The sequence below is a fragment of the Lepisma saccharinum genome, chromosome 8, assembly GCF_977018435.1.
Source record: "Lepisma saccharinum chromosome 8, izLepSacc3.1, whole genome shotgun sequence".
NCBI classification, from domain to species: Eukaryota; Metazoa; Arthropoda; class Insecta; order Zygentoma; family Lepismatidae; genus Lepisma; species Lepisma saccharinum.
Window position 1 is genome coordinate 35,863,844 of NC_139236.1, and position 17,371 is coordinate 35,881,214.

General features: G+C 37.6%; 1 protein-coding gene across 2 annotated transcripts; it reads left to right on the forward strand.

Annotated features, from left to right (window-relative positions):
* Positions 1-46: 46 nt before the first annotated feature.
* LOC145990941 (uncharacterized) lies at positions 47-17,029 on the forward strand. 2 transcript variants are annotated; one of them, XR_014441996.1, is made up of 3 exons: positions 47-1,190; positions 9,007-9,137; positions 16,451-17,029. XR_014441996.1 is itself a non-coding variant. In XM_083126500.1 (3 exons), the coding sequence occupies exons 1-3, from the start codon at positions 543-545 to the stop codon at positions 16,959-16,961; spliced, it is 711 nt and encodes a 236-aa protein (XP_082982626.1). In that variant the 5' UTR covers positions 47-542; the 3' UTR covers positions 16,962-17,029. The 2 variants fall into 2 exon arrangements, 1 of the variants encoding a protein (XP_082982626.1); XM_083126500.1 differs by having other exon boundaries at positions 47-611.
* The last annotated feature ends 342 nt before the right edge of the window (positions 17,030-17,371 follow it).

Here is a 17,371-nt window from a genome sequence, read left to right on the forward strand (position 1 = left end):
AAGAAAAAAGAAAAAAAAAGTACGCTTCCCGTAGATAGATGGCATATTGCAGAAGCATAAGATTAGATTAGCAATGACACGATTCAAAGATAATTTTTAAAAAGTTCCTATCTATAATTTCGCAATGTTCATTATATTACCGTCGGTTCAGATTATAGTTTTTGTGAGTCCTTGTAAAGAAACTCAGGTAGATAGAATGTAGGAATACATCGCCCACGGACACACACATCGTAAAACTAAAACGACTAAAACCATAGATATCAGCTATACTACCTAATTTAGTGTAGATTATCAGTTCGAATATATTTTTTAATCCCAGTGTTTTTTAACTTTTTTTATTTTCCTAACAAAATTCATACATCCTCCACCTGGCAACAATGCAACATCATGCCGGCGTGCGTCGCAACTTTTAAAGTGTAACAAATAGTAAAAATAAGTCCTGTTAACTGTAATAATGTTTGTGTTGAACATCCAGAGACCAGCATAGGAAACTGGATTAATTCAGTAAACGTTCGATATTACTCGGAAGCTAAAGTGTAAAAATGAAAGGTCATGTGAAATCTGTGCTTCTTACTGGACCTCAAGCTATTTGTTCTTCGCAATTATTTCAGGTGATATTTGTGTTACCAATACTTTCCTCTAGATTATTGTGAATTTGTGCAGGAACTGATGTTTAAAAAAGTTCTTGTGTCACTGTGTAGAGAAGCTCGTGTACGGATAGCATGTCCCTTTCGTCTAAAGTAACTTTTGTTGCTGCTTGTGTAACATCAGCTGGTATCGTTGCTTATGTTCATTACAACCAGTTCTCGGACAGAATGAAGCTCCATGAGGGAGTTGTACGCGATATTGAGCGTCAGCATCGTAGAAAGACTGAAAATGTATATTTACTGCAACAACAGCTTGAGTTGACAAAGCAGTTAAAAAAGGAATCTGGTGGCTAGAATTATTAATAATGTAATTTGTCTGTTTGTGCTAGTATGTAGTTGATGACAAGTGACATATTCAGAACTTAGCATAGAATTAGTTCAATAAACAAGTTCATTATAATTGTCGATACGATTTCATTTTATGGAGAATTTGGAGCGAATGAAGAATTTGAAGAATGTCTCTAATAGGGACGGCCAGATCCGGATCCTGGCGGATCCGAAATCCGGATCCGTTTTGCCATCTCACATGCGCTTCTTTGGAAAGTAAGAATGTGTTTATAACATATTGTTAACTGCTAATATACATATATATATGTAATATACGTATATGTAGGGGAGACCGGGGTAATTAGAACAGGAAACAGCCTGTAGAAGTTCCACTGTAAATTACTCAGAAAGTTACTGATGGATTTTTTAAAAATTTCTACCATTTAAAAGGACATCTTTTGCACATTTTTGAAAAAAATAATGACCATACCTGCATTGCAAACACTCGTCCAAAAAAAAAAATTGTCATGACACCATAAAATTGTTCCAATTACCCCATTTGGGGTTAATGGAACATAAGTTAGAAATTTCAACTGAATAGCTTTAGATTGCTGTTGGGGTAATACGAACATTAACAGTTTCATGCATCGGAGACACATTTAAATCCGATATTTTATCTTTCTCGTGGTTTGTACTTACCAATTATGTATTGCGGAACATAGTGGAATTTGCCAATATGCTTTTTGCACGTAAACAAACACTTTTTCTGCTAAAATAAACCATTTTCCTTAATGCTACGGAAAGCACGTCACGGTGCGATATCGCTTGCTTTGCGAATTGTAACGCTTCTTTTGTTTTCGAATATCAATGTTTCCAACTCTATTGTGCATGAAAGTTGTAAAAAAGCCCCAAAAACCATCCACGGGTAGCCCCACAAACCATTGACGTTAGCCCCAAAAACCATGCACGGGTAGCCCCACAAACCATTGACGTTAGCCCCAAAAACCATCCACGGGTAGCCCCACAAACCATTGACGTTAGCCCCAAAAACCATCCACGGGTAGCCCCACGAACCATTCACACGAGGTTAGGTTAGGCCTGTTAGGTTAGGTTCCATTAGCACCCATTTCACCCCTAAATTCATCAAAAAACCATTTTCCTTTCTCGACAAAAAACCGCACGTTTCTCGAAGAAAAAAAAACTCGCGTTTCTCGAAAAAAATCGCGCGTTTGGAAACCCTGATTCCACTAGCGAGATCGCGTGACTTCCGACGCTAGAGCCATCTGCAGGTACATCTTGGAATCAACGGCATAATGTTGTCGATTTTCACAAAATGCGCAATATTATTACATGAAAAGTGATTATTTATTGTTCTGCTGCATTGTAGGATGAATTTTTAGGAAGAATATATATCGACGGAGCTTATAAACCTTGGAGAAAATCATTTCCGTAAGTAGTTTCTTGTGTAAAATTGAAGAAATGTGTCTCCGATGCATGAAACTGTTACCATACGAACATCATATATAAATGTCCCATTTACCGTGCAAATTTGAACACAATAGCTCTACTTCTTCTGGAGTTATCAATGCTTGTTTAAATAAAATCCCAAGTTAACGCCTTTTTTTCATAAAGTTCAATTTCCCAGCTGTGAAGCAAATATGTGTGGATGAAAATCAGTGCTCTATGATTTATTTGAAAGGTTACAGGCCATTCTACAATGTAGTAAAGAAAAAACTTCTAATAGTTACATGTACAATCTAGTATACCCAAGCGAAATCAAGCAAATTACGCAATGTTCTAATAACCCAATTGCAGAAATTTTTGGGGTAATAAGAACTTTGCTTATAAAAACCAGGCAAATTGCCCATAGACAACCAAACTCACATGAAATGATGTGTGCCCTTATGTTTTATTATAGGGGTGAAGAAAATTTTGAAAGGGTTCTTTCATTCACATCCAGTATATGCAGAAGCAGAGAAACACCAAGCATGTGTCACATCATTTTTGCAGGTGTATAATAAAAGTCAAATAAAACTTACTTTTGTGTAGTTATTCCAATAACAATTTTTCTGCATGTAGGTTTAGTGTAGGTACATAGGTATGAAATGTTATTACACCAGTCTTTTCGTTTTAAATTATTCTACATTAACATGTTCCAATAACTCCATGTTCTAATTACCCCGGTCTCCCCTATATAGTGTGTGTGCACGCGATTTGTAATTAATTAATACACTTACAAGGGAGGTCTAAGTCTCCCCCTCCGATTTCCATGAAACTTGGCAGGTGTATAGAGCCCCCCCCTCAAATGTCAAGATGAGGAGAAATTGAAGAGGGGATCTGACCCCGAATCCGCGTAAATATGGCATAGGAAGAAACAGGGGGCATAGGGCCTCTCTATACACCTGCCAAATTTCATGGAAATCGGAGGGGGACACAAGGGTCAGATGATCCCCACGTCAATTTGTCCTCATCTTGACATTTGAGGGGATTTTGCCCCCTAAAACAGTTTTTAGCTGAAACAAAGAAACACTTATTTCTTCCTTTGGGCCCCTCTTTACACTTGCCACGTTTCATGGAAATGGGAGGGGAACACAGGGGTCAGATCCCCACTTTAATTTGTCCTCATCTTGACATTTGAGGGGAGGTTGCCCCCTAGGACAGATTTTTAGCCGAAACAAAAAAAAACACATATTTCTTCCTTTGGGCCCCTCTATATATCTGCCAAGTTTCATGGAAATCGGAGAGGGACACTTAGATAACCTCCCTTGTTAGTCTTACACTTTGTAATTATATAACACTGCATATATTATAATGTTTTATTTTTATTTGTAAAACTGTAACTTTAGAACAATTGTATAATTTTTGTATAACATTTCTATCTTGTTATATGTGTTAAAGGTTTCATCCTGGAATGGAATGTCTCACATTTATGTGTGTTTTCATTTCCAATATATTCGAATGAATACATATTCGTTTCAATGGCATTTACAAAATCACCTCTGACATTTTATGTTAAACAAGTAAGATTATTTTTGTGCACGAGTGTGTTAGCCGATGCGTAGTAAAGTATTTTAGGAACAACTAGGACTAACTAATGAAAAATTTATTTGTAATCGAAGATCATAATACATTTTAAGGTGTGGTAATATTATAATGGGATTGAGATACGAAACTCTCGGATCCGGAACTTTTGGATCCGGACCCAGATCCAAAACTTTCGGACCAGGATCCGGATCCAGATCCAGATCCGCAACTTCTGGATCCGTTTGTGTGGCTACCCGTGAATATTTACACACGTCCACGGCATTTTAACAACAGATTTGTGATTAGAAGGCCAAATTTAGCAAGTATACCAAATATTAACGTAATTAGCGACATTGTCTATATTCTTCATTCATACCAAGAATTTTTATCAGTGAAGGAATATTACTTTGGACGTCAGCATAATTTTTATCCAGTGAGGGGCAAGCAAGGCAATTTATTCCAGAGGGGGACAAACGAGGCATATTTTCTACCATAATAATGTTGCCCCTCTCAAAAACCACACAATTCAGTTTTTGCATATTCCTGCAATGCCCTGCTAATTATTCTGTACTTCATTCTAGGATGGTCCTTTCCTCCTGCTCACGTAGCTGTTTACAGAAATCATAATATCTAGGAACTTGATGTAAAGCACATTTTGTAGCCATTAAAGTGCACTTTCTAGGATATTTTTTGTACATGTTGCTCAAAATCACTTAATTACTGCTAAATTTTAAGTAGAAATTGGGTAACTATTGTTAGAAAAATAAATTTTAGATTTTTTTAATGAAGTAGTTTAGCCTAAGGCTAGATATTTCAAATGTAGCCATACCTAGGTTATGTCTGCAAATAAAAAGTAATTTCTCAGATCTGTAGTTTAAAATATGATCTGGACTTTGCAATGCATGTACCCGTACATTGAACCCAGATCTATTTGATTACATGGCAATGTTGCTATTACTACTCGATTTGGTAGGCCAGCATTTGGAGTACAAATGAAATGAGAAGTGCACACCAGAGAATTCAGACTTGTAACAGGATGTGTCATACCCAAACTGTTACTAAATGCATGGCAGAATTGCCATGGTGCCACATATGGGGAAAGCAAAGCAAGAGTGGGTAAAATGTCGCTGGTTCCTACTTACTGCGTGGCAATGTCAACCGGGCTGCGTTGCCTAGTTTGAGTGCTGGACCGACCTTTCTCAGGCACTTTTGAGTCCCATTCGATGCAGATCTTGTGATTCCATGAATTGAAAGTTTGTTATAGGCAGTGCTCGAAAAATCTTCTTTTTAGAAAATGAAAATGGTACCGCCCCACACTTTCTTGATCCGGTCGTAAGTGGTGGTGATGTGATCAGCACCACGCCCCTGACCGCCTTTACCCCCCAGGTACCCATGTTATTCGACGCTGGGTGGGCGCCGGGGCCGCTTCCATCATTAGAAAAGTTCCCGGATTTGAACCGGCCGGGGATCAAACCCGGGACCTTTAGCATGGTAGACAGACGCGTTACCGACTGAGCCACCGCGGCCGCATATAGAATTGTGCCATACTTTATTCTACTTTCATGACATTTCAATAAAATGTACTCAATTCTCCCTTGTAATAGTTTATACATGCATGAAACAGGGAGCGACAGACCTGGAAAACCGGGAAAAGTCAGGGAATTTTGCCTTTATTGACTTTTTTTTTATTTGATTCGATGGAATGAATGTGCCAGGCATTTGCTTTGAAAGATGTTGGTATGTAGTGCTGCATCGGAACAGGAAATCTTGTTGCTAAATATCGGCCTCAACGTTTAGGCCCCTTTTATGCACAATGCAACCACAGTGCCAGAACAGAAACCAGTGATGGGAGGTTGGGAGGGTGAGAGAGAAATTTCCGGAGGGGCAGACATAATTGATAAGCCTCTAAATATCACATGGAAAATGCATTGAATTATCATTTTTCTTGCCTGTATGGAAGTAGTAAGGGGACAGAACAGCCAACAGATGAAGGGAGGGGGAGGGACATTACTACTGTGGCACTGTCCGATAGTTGTTGGACATCATAGCATGGCATTTTGTTGGACATTCTGAAGGAACATGAAAACAACAAGGGTACTATGCAACCCTGTAATTTGTTGAATGTCGTGGTACAGCATTTGTCGGATGAACATTTAGGCTCCATTGATGCATACGATTTTTGTCCGATATCGCCGTCCAACTAATGTTGAACTTCGACAAAATGTTCACTACAACGTGCGGCAAAAATCGCATGCATGGCATTCTTATGATTTTTTTTTATGTCTTCGGACAGCAACATCTGACAAACATTCCATGCATAAACAGAGCCTTGTACGAGACTCGTACATCCGAGTTTGTCTCGTGTGGTACAACATTTCATTGAACAAAATTTTTGGCTCCTTATATACATGCAATTTTTGTCGAACGTAGGAGTTCGATACTTGTCATTCTGCAACATCCGACAAGATTCACATGCATTGCATTCTCATGAATCCGATGTTTCTGGGATGTTCCAGTATGACATTTTTTGTCGTTTACACCGTTTGTCGGATGAAATATCCAACAAAAATGGAGCCTTAGTCTGCTTCACCACTGCAAATATGCAGCTGGAATTTTTTGTACTCTTCTGGCTCGCTTAATCTTGTTCAATTTAGAAAAGCCTATGAAGGTTTTCTTTCATCATCCAGGCATAATACTGGTTTTGCACAGGTTAACATTCGTTTACAATGACATGAAACTGTAATTCCATGTCAAAAAGAATCCACCAATTCGGGATGTTGAATAATGTCTCAAAATAGTAAAACAGAAATCTGCATTGGTAAATGTCATATAAATTTGACAAGTGAATGATGCTCCCAACCTCAACTTTTCTGCAACACTCGTTTTGGTCCTGTTTAACTCGTGGAATGTCCAATGTTATGAAATAAAATTATAATAAGTGCTCCCCTGTGCTTAGCACCACGCCATGAAGGCGTATAGGAGGTGTGTGTGGGGGGGTAATGCCATACACTTTTTTGATCCGGTCGTGAGTGGGGGGTGATGTGATCAGCATCATGCCCCTGACCACCTTTACCCAGGGTTTCCCCCAGGTACCGCTGTCATTCGACGCTGGGTGAGCGCCGGGGCCGCTTCCAACGTTAGAAAAGTTCTGCATTTGAACTGAGCGGGGATCGAACCCGGGACCTTTAGCATGGTGGTCAGATGCGTTACCGACTGAGCCACCACAACCACCAAAATTATAATAATAAATACGTTACGATATTTTAATATCATAATTACTCGAATCATTCAATCCTAAAAGCATATCACTTTCTTCAGTAATTGACTTTTCTCGACCAGATCTGCTGAATTTTCACTTTTCGTCTACTGATTTATACAAGGTGCATCCAGAAAGTAAGTTCCAATTAGTATGGACCTTGATTTTTCGCAAACGCAATAATAGTGAAAAATGTCAATTGCTGCGAGATAGTGTTTATAAATGTGCAGTGATGTGTGGACACATTTTTCACCCATTTGAAATAACGAGAATTTGGCATACTAAAATGTGAATTGTTGGCATTTTACGCGAATTTTGAAAATGTGCTTAAACGAAAAATACCCCGAAATTCAACATTGTTGTCTTTTTTAGGCTTAAAGGAACAAAATGTTCCATATTTGTGTATCTAGAACACACAAGTTTTCCAACATTTTATCCAAGAGAAAACTATAATGCATGTTGTACATGGAATAATTTCGACAGCCACGTTCAATCAAATATTTCCCAGGATTTTCTCAATTTCTATCAGAACAATTCACACCACAGAGCAAAGTGGCAGGGTTCACACAGAAGCTGCAACAACATCAGTATTTGTCACACAAGAAGTGTTTTGAATCACCGAGCTAAGTGGTGGGTTTTTGGTGGAGATCGAGTGCTCACCTACGCCACAGGGCAGTCGTAACATCGGCATTTGTGAGCAAAAAATAATGGAAAATAACTTCCACAAAAATCAGTTCCAACATATCAAACTGTCATGAAAATACGTACACCACTTGACCTACAATTTAAAACAGTAGATTAAAAGCACAATGAAAGTATGAGTTTTGGTAGATTTGGCAGAAACATGTTCTAAAATAAAAACTTGAAATTTGGGAAACATAACATTAAAAGGTCATCATGATCTGATTTTGTAATCATTGCAATACAGTTGCATAACCTGTCAACAGATGCAGTTTCATTTCATTTCCACCACTCCTTCTAGGTGCTTCATTTTTTTGTCAATGAGTGTATATTGCCAAATATAGTGATGATATATCTCCAAATGTTGTGATGATATCGCTGACATGATATATATATCGCCAAAATATCATGACGATATATCACCAACATAGTATACATTGCCAAAATATTATGATGATATATTGTTTAATTGATATCGCCTGGACGATATTCTTCAATATCACCATGCCCAACACTATATAAGACCCTACAAATTGACCAATATTGAAGGACAGAATACATTTATGAACATTTTTTTTTGTCTTTGACCCATACGTATACTGGTCTAATAAGCCCCTGTGGCAGAGTGGTTAGCACATCGTGGTACAATGCCAGGGGTCCGAGGTTTGAGTCCCGGTCTGGGCATGAATGTTTGTGAGTGTCCATTGATCAATTTCATCATGTAATCAGTCATCCCCATCTTTACAATTAGCCAAAAGTGGCACAAAAAGCAAAGTAAAATAAAGCAAATCAATCAAAAACATGGGAGAATATGCCACTGAGAAAACATGATGGCAGAGTTTAATTAATTTAATGATACATATAAGAATTAATTAATTCTTATGAAGAAGAAGCTGAATATGCCTCATTGTGTGCTGGGATTAAAATGAGATGTCTGTCGTGAGCATTGATATATTACACTACAATCCGTTGTAATTGCAAAGTAAATATGTTGAGTATTTTTCCTCATTACGTATATGTAATATGTTGTTTGCAATACTATTTATTCTAAATTTGAAATTTTGCAACACTTATTTTATATGTTACCCTAATGCTTTAATAAACTAATTTCACTCTTGTTCTGTTTTGTAGGCTGCCATGCATTGGTCAGAGCTAGGCACAAGAGTCTTGTATATATCAACAAAATCATTCAGCAAACTACCCATTCCAATACATGGAGCTTCAGCCCCAAAGTCAGATACTTTCAAACAGATACGTTTTATGTATGTTCAGATATTTTTTTTTAATTTTATATTTTATTTGAAAATGCTATCATCTAAATACTATGTGGAAACATGAGAACTTTTCGTTCTTTGGGAATCAAGTTGTGGTATTATTTTTAGAATTTTTAAAGAAAATTCGAAATGAAAGTAACTACTTCTAGACCTATTTAATCAGGTAGTTAGCAGGCGTTCCATTCTTTTATCCATATTTATCCTGATTTCAGTTGAACATGTTAATACATTGCAATCTCTTCTTCCATCTCTTGTCTTTCTTTCTATGCATCTCCTCATAGGCTCATTTGGCGGTGGCTCAGTCGGTAACGCGTCTGACTACCATGCTAAAGGTCCCGGGTTCGATCCCCGGCCGGTTCAAATCCGGGAACTTTTCTAACGGTGGAAGCGGCCCCGGCGCCTACCCAGCGTCGAATAACATGGGTACCTGGGGGAAACCCTGGGGGGTAAAGGCGGTCAGGGGCGTGATGCTGATCACATCACCCCCACTCACGACCGGATCAAGAAAGTGTGGGGCGTTACCCCCACACCCCCTATACGCCTTCATGGCCTGGTGCTATGCACAGGGGAACACTTTACCTTTTTTTACTTTACCATAGGCTCATTTGTCTCATCCTAGATCTTTTTCTGTTTCCCTCTATTTATTGTTTTCCTCTGTTTTTGCATTCATACTCTATGCTCTTAGCATTCTAGGTTACATATGAGGGTTATTCAAATGAAAACCTTAATTATTTATTATGAGGTAAATGAGGAAATACAGAAAAATTATACATACATCATTTTTCGACGTATTCCCTATGCTTCGGAAGTGCATAGATACCTCGTGGGAAGAATTCTTTTGGTTGTTACTGCAGCCACTTGTGCACCATGGTTTTCACCTCTTCATCGCTTCAGAAATGCTTGTCTCCCATCGCCTCTTTGAGCCGTCCGAACACATGAAAGTCACTGGGGGCAAGGTCTGGTGAATAAGGTGGGTGTGAGACATCCAAATTTCATAGCCTGGATTGTCGCAACCGTTAAACAGGCAGTGTGCAGCGGGCATTGTCATGCCGTAACAATACACCTGAAGTCAGAAGTCCTCATTGTTTACTCCTAATTGCAGAGCGAAAGTGATTTTGGAACAGATCTGCATAAGAAGTACTGGTCTCTGTTACTCCCTTTTCCAGGCTTTGTTAAAAAATTACCCCATTTGTATCCCAGAAGAGAGTGAGCATGACTTTTCCTGCTGATGGTTGGATGCGGAATTTTTTTGGATTTTGGCAACGAGCTATGGCGCCATTCCACACTCTATCTTTTTGTTTCAGGTTGGTGATAGCGCACGCACTGGCTTCATCTCCTGTAACAATTCTTTCCAGAAATCAATCACCTTTGACCTGGAAACAAAGCAAAAATTCCTCACTAGCATCGATACGACGGTCTCTCAATTCAGCAGTCAACTGACGTAGCACCCATCTCGCCTACACTTTATTGAATCGCAGCACATCATGGACAACATTGTGTGCTGAACCAACACTAATATACAAAATGGCAGCTGTTTTCGTTCATCACTGCGCGAATGCGGAGCATCCTGCATGGAAGTTACGCCGCTTTTAAACTTTCTACACCACTTGTACACTTGCTGCAGGGACACACACAAATCACCTTACTGCGATGAAATTCAAGTGGTTTAAGAGCTTTACTAGTCAAAAAATGTATCACACATTGTTGCTCTAACGTGGTGCATGTCGACGATGGGGCGGCCATCTTTGCACTGACGCTGCTTCTTTCTTCAGTGTTGTAGCATCATGTTGCCACCTGTTGATCATGATTTCAACCACAAGGATAACTCCTGGCAACTTACGAATCAATCATTCAACTTTTCGGAATTTTATTGCACTTTTAAGGTTTTCATTTGAATCACCCTCTTATTTCAAGGCATTCCTGTAGTTTCATCACTTTATTTCTTGTTCTACATTTAGAATGACTAATTTTGCATTAGCTTGAGTTTTTTTCATTTTTGTTTTGTGAGTTTTGTACAAAGCTCTTTATACAATGTATCTAACAATAATACATTCTTCAATAGTCAATAGCAGTTACAATAGGTGTGATTAAGTGGGACTAAGGTGACATCTGGCTAGAAGCATTCGATGTATACATAATTAATTCTTTTTTTATGAATTCTGATGTCAAATCGAACAAGTGCAATATGTCAAATTAAAGATAAGAGTTTACACTACAATATTTGTTTGGAACACTGACTTCTCACATGCGTAGATATTAGTAATTTAATGATAAACATAAAATTATTTGTATAAAATAAGAAAATGTATTACTAATTTGTGATTTACTAATTAACAGTGGCTAATATCGAAATTCTAAGATAACCTTAAATATAGAGCACATCTTAAGCTTTCATGTGATAAAAAAAAACATTGAAATCGGACCATTGGTTTCAGAGATGGTAATTTTTTTCAAAAGTCAACATCTGCCATCTTGGATTGACCACCATTTTATTATCTACCACTTTGAAATAACCATCAGTGGTTTTTTTTGCTATCCTTACATGCCCATGTAACTGTGGTGTAATGAAAAATTAGTACCCCCAAATTATACCAAATTCTTCACTGGCCCATTGCAGTGTTCTTAGGAGTGGAAAAAAACACCTTGTTCTTATCAAGGCAACTGAAATTATTTTTGTGAAATGTGTCTTATTTTCAGGTTTTTATTTTATTTTAATACTACTAACTGATTGCCCGGTGTTGCCCAGGTATTTATTTATCCCAATCTTCTATTAGACAGAAAAATAATGAATTCTAACTATAGTGTAAAATGAGCTTGGAGCTGAATGGCATTGGGAGTGTCACTTAGTGACCCCGAAAACTATGGATTCCACACTAATATCGGTCGTTTTGCATGTCTGTTTGAAATGGTGGAATGAAAATAATATTGCTCCATTATCATGTCAGGATATCAATACTACAAATAGCAGTCTCCCTGATGGCATAGTGGTAACATAGTCACCTTGTAATCAAGGGGTCGTGGGTTCGATGCCTGGTGGAAGCACACAGTGGTTCGGATCCCACTCTAAACTGTAGGCCCAGTCCCAATTAGCCTTACTGTGCATAAAGTGGACTTAAAACACCAAATCAATCAATCAATCAAAAAGTTTGGTTGAAATCGCTCCTGGCATTCGAGAGTTATGGCGGAACAAACACACACACATACATCCATTTTTATTAATACTATATATATATATATATATATAAATGATGCAGAAACACAATAAATCTACACAAATTTTCTAATAACAGTCTTGAGAGATATTTGTATAATCTTAACATAAAACAAATTCTTAATCTGATCATTCCTACCTTCACCAGATTTTTCATATAGGACGTAAAGGTAAAATAGGTATAGTTCCCTATGCATATAGCACTGAGCCATTAAGGCACATTGTAGGGGATGGGAGGGTAGGACCTTTTTTTTGTTTAGCCACCTTTACCCCCTAGGGTTGCCCTCAGGTACCCATTGATTTGAGGCTGGATGAGTCCCAGAGCTGCTTTACAGGGACAAGGCAGGAAAAATTCCAACCTTAGATCACCCACCCTGGGTATCGAGCCCGGTTCATCCTCATGACAGTGCCCTACCGACTAGACCACCGTGGCTCACGAAGGAGGTTTTGTTGACTTGCATCGTGTTGCATGCACCACCAATTAAAACAGTATGCAAGAGTATGAATTTCTCCCCATGTTGCAAGTGGAAGCATTTTTTAAAGTTGATTATTAAACGAGATATGATGTGTAAAATATATGATGAATAAGTGTTTACAGAATCTCATGTATTCCTTATGGATAATCAACTTCAAGTTATGACTAAGCAAATGGGAGTTTCAACTTTTCCAACTACCGAAACCTTTTTCAATGTGTTCTTTTTCCTTTTACTTTTCTATGCCACTGGATGTTCTGTTATTCCAGAGAGGACAAATAATACTGCTCCCATGAGCGCAATGCATTTCTCCGGTGCACAACTCCTCTCTGCAGAGGTGTTGTGCATAAAAGAGCTAAATTTCACCTTAATGGAGTTAAAACGGACTTTCAAGGAGCTAGATTTTCAAAGGTGCGATAAAGTTACTCCTATAGTAGGTAATGTTAGGGGTCAATAGAAAGGGGAGAGGGGCTGCTATTACCTGTAACTTTGAAGTGATGACAATTTATTCTTAGTTTTCACCATCTAGAACTGGCAGCATCAACAATCTCAATAGTCCACTGATGGCCATATGAAATCTAAAATAAAGTATTCCTAGATAACAATATTGTCATCTTCACGTCAGCCAAGGCACTATAAAAAAAAAGTAGCTGGGAAGGTAAAGAGGGGTTGTCAATATAACAATATCACGTGCAAAATGTATATTTATGGCAAAACTTTGTCTATGACCATGGTTGGGCCGGGGGGCAGGTGCCCCAGTTCACAGCCAACCGAGTATACCTGGCTCCAAAAGAGCAAAGTTGACAACAGTACTCACTGACGCTGGAGACCGGAGGGCCTCACGGAAACCCTCCCTCATGCCCTTAACCGTCAGCTGATAGTGAATGTACACACATTTTTTCACATTTGGTATAGGTGTACCAGCGTGAGCTGCAATATGATGGATGAACAGTGGAGCACAAGTTCACAAATAAGCTAGATACGTCAAAAGCAGCAAACTGTACCAAAGCATTTTATCCTTTGCCAGTTTAACAAACCTTCAAATTATCCTTTGCTCTAGAAATTGTCATGGAAAATGGTAGCAAAAGCTTCATAAGTCAAGAAAAGTTTTGTATTTTTAAGGCAAAAAAGATAAAAAGGTGTACTTTCTTTTAATTCAGATGTGGTCTCCTTTCTTTGCATTAGTGGGAAGATATGAGTTTCCTTAACATAATTATAGTGTCTAGCAGGGAAAAATAATTTTCACCACACATGTTTAAAATGCAAAATATAGTATGAAAATTCAATTTTCATGAATGGCCATTTTGAGGCCTGATAACAAAACTAACTGATTTAGAGTAATTTCTTTGACAATTTGCCGCCTCAGTTAATTGTTTAGAGGACTGTTCATGTTTCTTTCCCTTAATGAAAAGTTGTCTTTAGCACTCTTCATCATTGTGTGAAGTGCAACATGTAGTGAATGATTTATCCTAATGAGTAGAGCCCGGAAGTTTGGCAAAATGCCTCTTTTTATCTACTACATATATTGATAAATTTTTTTCCGGATATGCGTTTTTACGTTGTTTCGAATGTTTTAGAAGCGTTTTCATTTTGCCTATTTAAGACCCCACTGCCTATTTTTAATTATAATGCCCTTTTTTTTGCCTTTTTCAATGAAATTGGACCATTTTTTTTAAAAAAAAGTGTGTATATAAATTATTTTTCTCCCAAAAAACGTTGTTGGCATTTATTTTTCTTCCTTTTATTATGCAAATAATTTTCGCCTTATTTAAGTAATATTGAACTCACGCATGTTTCAACATTGCTGAGGGAGAAAAGTGTGAGAAAAAAGTATTTCATGCTGAGGTTAGGATATTGCCTTTCGGTTAACATTTCCTTGTGCATGATTGACTGCTGAAAGCCTGGTGCAGAACATCTGCACAATTACGTCATCACGTCCAGCGTCCGTGTCAGGAGGTTATTGACAAGAAACAGCACTAATGCCCAAGGGCCTTTGCATGGATTCCAAAATCAAGTTCTCTATCTTTAGTTTAGTTCTGCACTTTGGAGGGAAAGGATCGTGTAGTTGTCATCATGCCAAAATTTAGTGTGCCATTAAGTGGTAAGTTACATGGTTACGTGCGTGAATTGGTGAAAATTGAAATGCTCTTCCCAATGTAGATTTTAACATTTTGCCAGAAATTATAGATAAAAGTAAGCGACTTCCAAATGTGCCTTTTTTTCGGTTTATTTTGCTTTTTTTTTCATTTTTAGTGCCTATTTTCCACATTATAAATACCTTTTTTGCCTGCCTATTTTAACGAAAATAAATGCCTGAACTTCCGGACTCTACTAATGAGCTTAATATATACTTTAGAAGAGAGGTGAGCTGGTAGTCATTTTTGATGCATGTTAAACCTCTAGTTTGATGATAACCCTTTCAGCCCCTATGCACAGAAATAGAAATGTAACAGCCATCGTATAGAACTTTTATGAAAATTAATTACTCGTACTCTATATAGAGCTCAAATTTTGTGTACGAATACAAAATACTACAGTTTACAATATAACTTAGAAAAACTTTGTGTAATTTTTCAAGCATCAGGGATGCCACCTCAAAAATATTTAAAAATCTGTGAAAATATATTTTTTTTTGTGTTCATTCTCTTTATTACTCTGTTACTACTTACAGTACAGACCTAAAGTTGTATATACGAATACAAAATACTAAGGTTTAAAATATAACTTAACAAAAACTCAATACAATTTTCTTCACGCGTCAGTGTTGCTGTCCCCCAAAATTAAAAAAAGTCTTACTTTTCTTCATTCTCTATTACTCTGTACTGTAAAGAACTTAAATTTTTTTGAACAAACATAAACTACTACACATTACATACGTACAAAATATATATATAATTCTCTGCATGCGTCAGTGTTGCCATCACAAAGCATTAAACAATCTCTGTTCATCATCTCTATTTTTCTAAATATTGAGTGAAATATATCACTTTCTACATTCTGTTATTAGTTCAGTTCGAGAATCGTTCACAACATCCTCAAGACAATGTTGAATAACATCCTAGGAGAGTACTCTGTCAAGAACAACCTGGAGCAACTTTATCAGCCATTGTGCCAAATGAGAAATGCACAACACACACGCCACATGGACTAGCAGAGAAAGAACAAGGAAACGGCACTTGTACTGCCCTCAGGCAGGCAAGTTATGAACTGAAATATCAAATGTTTGCAGCAAAACATTTGAAGGACATGTATCAATAGGCACTCGGTAACAAAGAACATATATGTATGTTATCCGTGATTTGTGCACCAAGGAGGTAAATGTAGATATATGTTCTCTGTGCCAAAAGGGTTAAATATGGCATTCTTTTATCTTTGTCATTTCTATTTGTGCAGTTATCAGCTGAAATGTATGTTTGTCATTGAAGCCACTGCTTTTTGATGATTCAGGGCATAACTGTGTGGGTTTGAAAGTGACCACTTGTAGGTACTAGAGGCAAGTTGAATGAGGCCTTAGGGCCACTTGTTTGTGACTTTCGTCTTGCCTGCCACTCACAGCTTGTCACTTCAGTGTGCAATCGTGCTAATAGTGATGTGTGTCCATTCTTGTATTCCAATAGGTACTTACCCACATGGCAAGAGTTACTGCAATATTTGTACACACTACACACCCATGCACAAATACCCGGTGTGATACTGGTGGAAGGATTAGACCACTACTGCAAAAAGGACAGTGTCCCAACAGACAAGCATGGAAATGAGCAAGAGAGTGTCGAGTTGCACACATCCTTGATTGCAGCCTCCCTCATCGATGCTGCATCGGTTTGCGTGAAGAACCCAGAAAGACCAGCACAGCTCATAGCAACATGGGAAAGTGATTTAGCTTCAATCTTACTTCACCCTTTAGATCTGTTCTTTAGTACCATCTGGTGTGTATCATCTTTATCAGATGACAGAATGCAAATTACTAGTGTTAATAGTCTCGGTGAGTCGACAAAGATAAGATTGGAGTTCAAAAAGACTGAAAATTGCATTATTTTTGACAAAATCCTCAAAATCAGTAAAGTGAACAAAATAGACAGTGCGGTGGAAACATCCTTATCAGAAAATCAGGTATTACTGTTAAGGTAATGTAATTTCTTGAATTTCTACTATAATGTAACTTTTTGCAATAAATGTATGAAGGTTCAATTCCTGTATCTTCATATAAAGATTATATTTGTTGCACTTTTAACACAGAAGTTGATGAGGTAAACTATTCACACGAAACGTGTCAAAAACATTGAAAGTGTGTCAATGCATACATAACTTTTTTTTAGATTCACAACTAATTATAACATGAATTACAGTCCTTATGTGAAATATATTTTTAAATCTACATTTTTGAAACAATGAACTTTTTTCCTCAAGGCAAAAGTTCTTAACAATATGTAATATGATTTTTCTCCCTGGGAAGTAATTTTTCCAAATTATTTGTGCCTCAAAAGTGTAGAAAATGGCTATATACTGTATTGTGTAGTCCATTATCTTTGAACACAAAT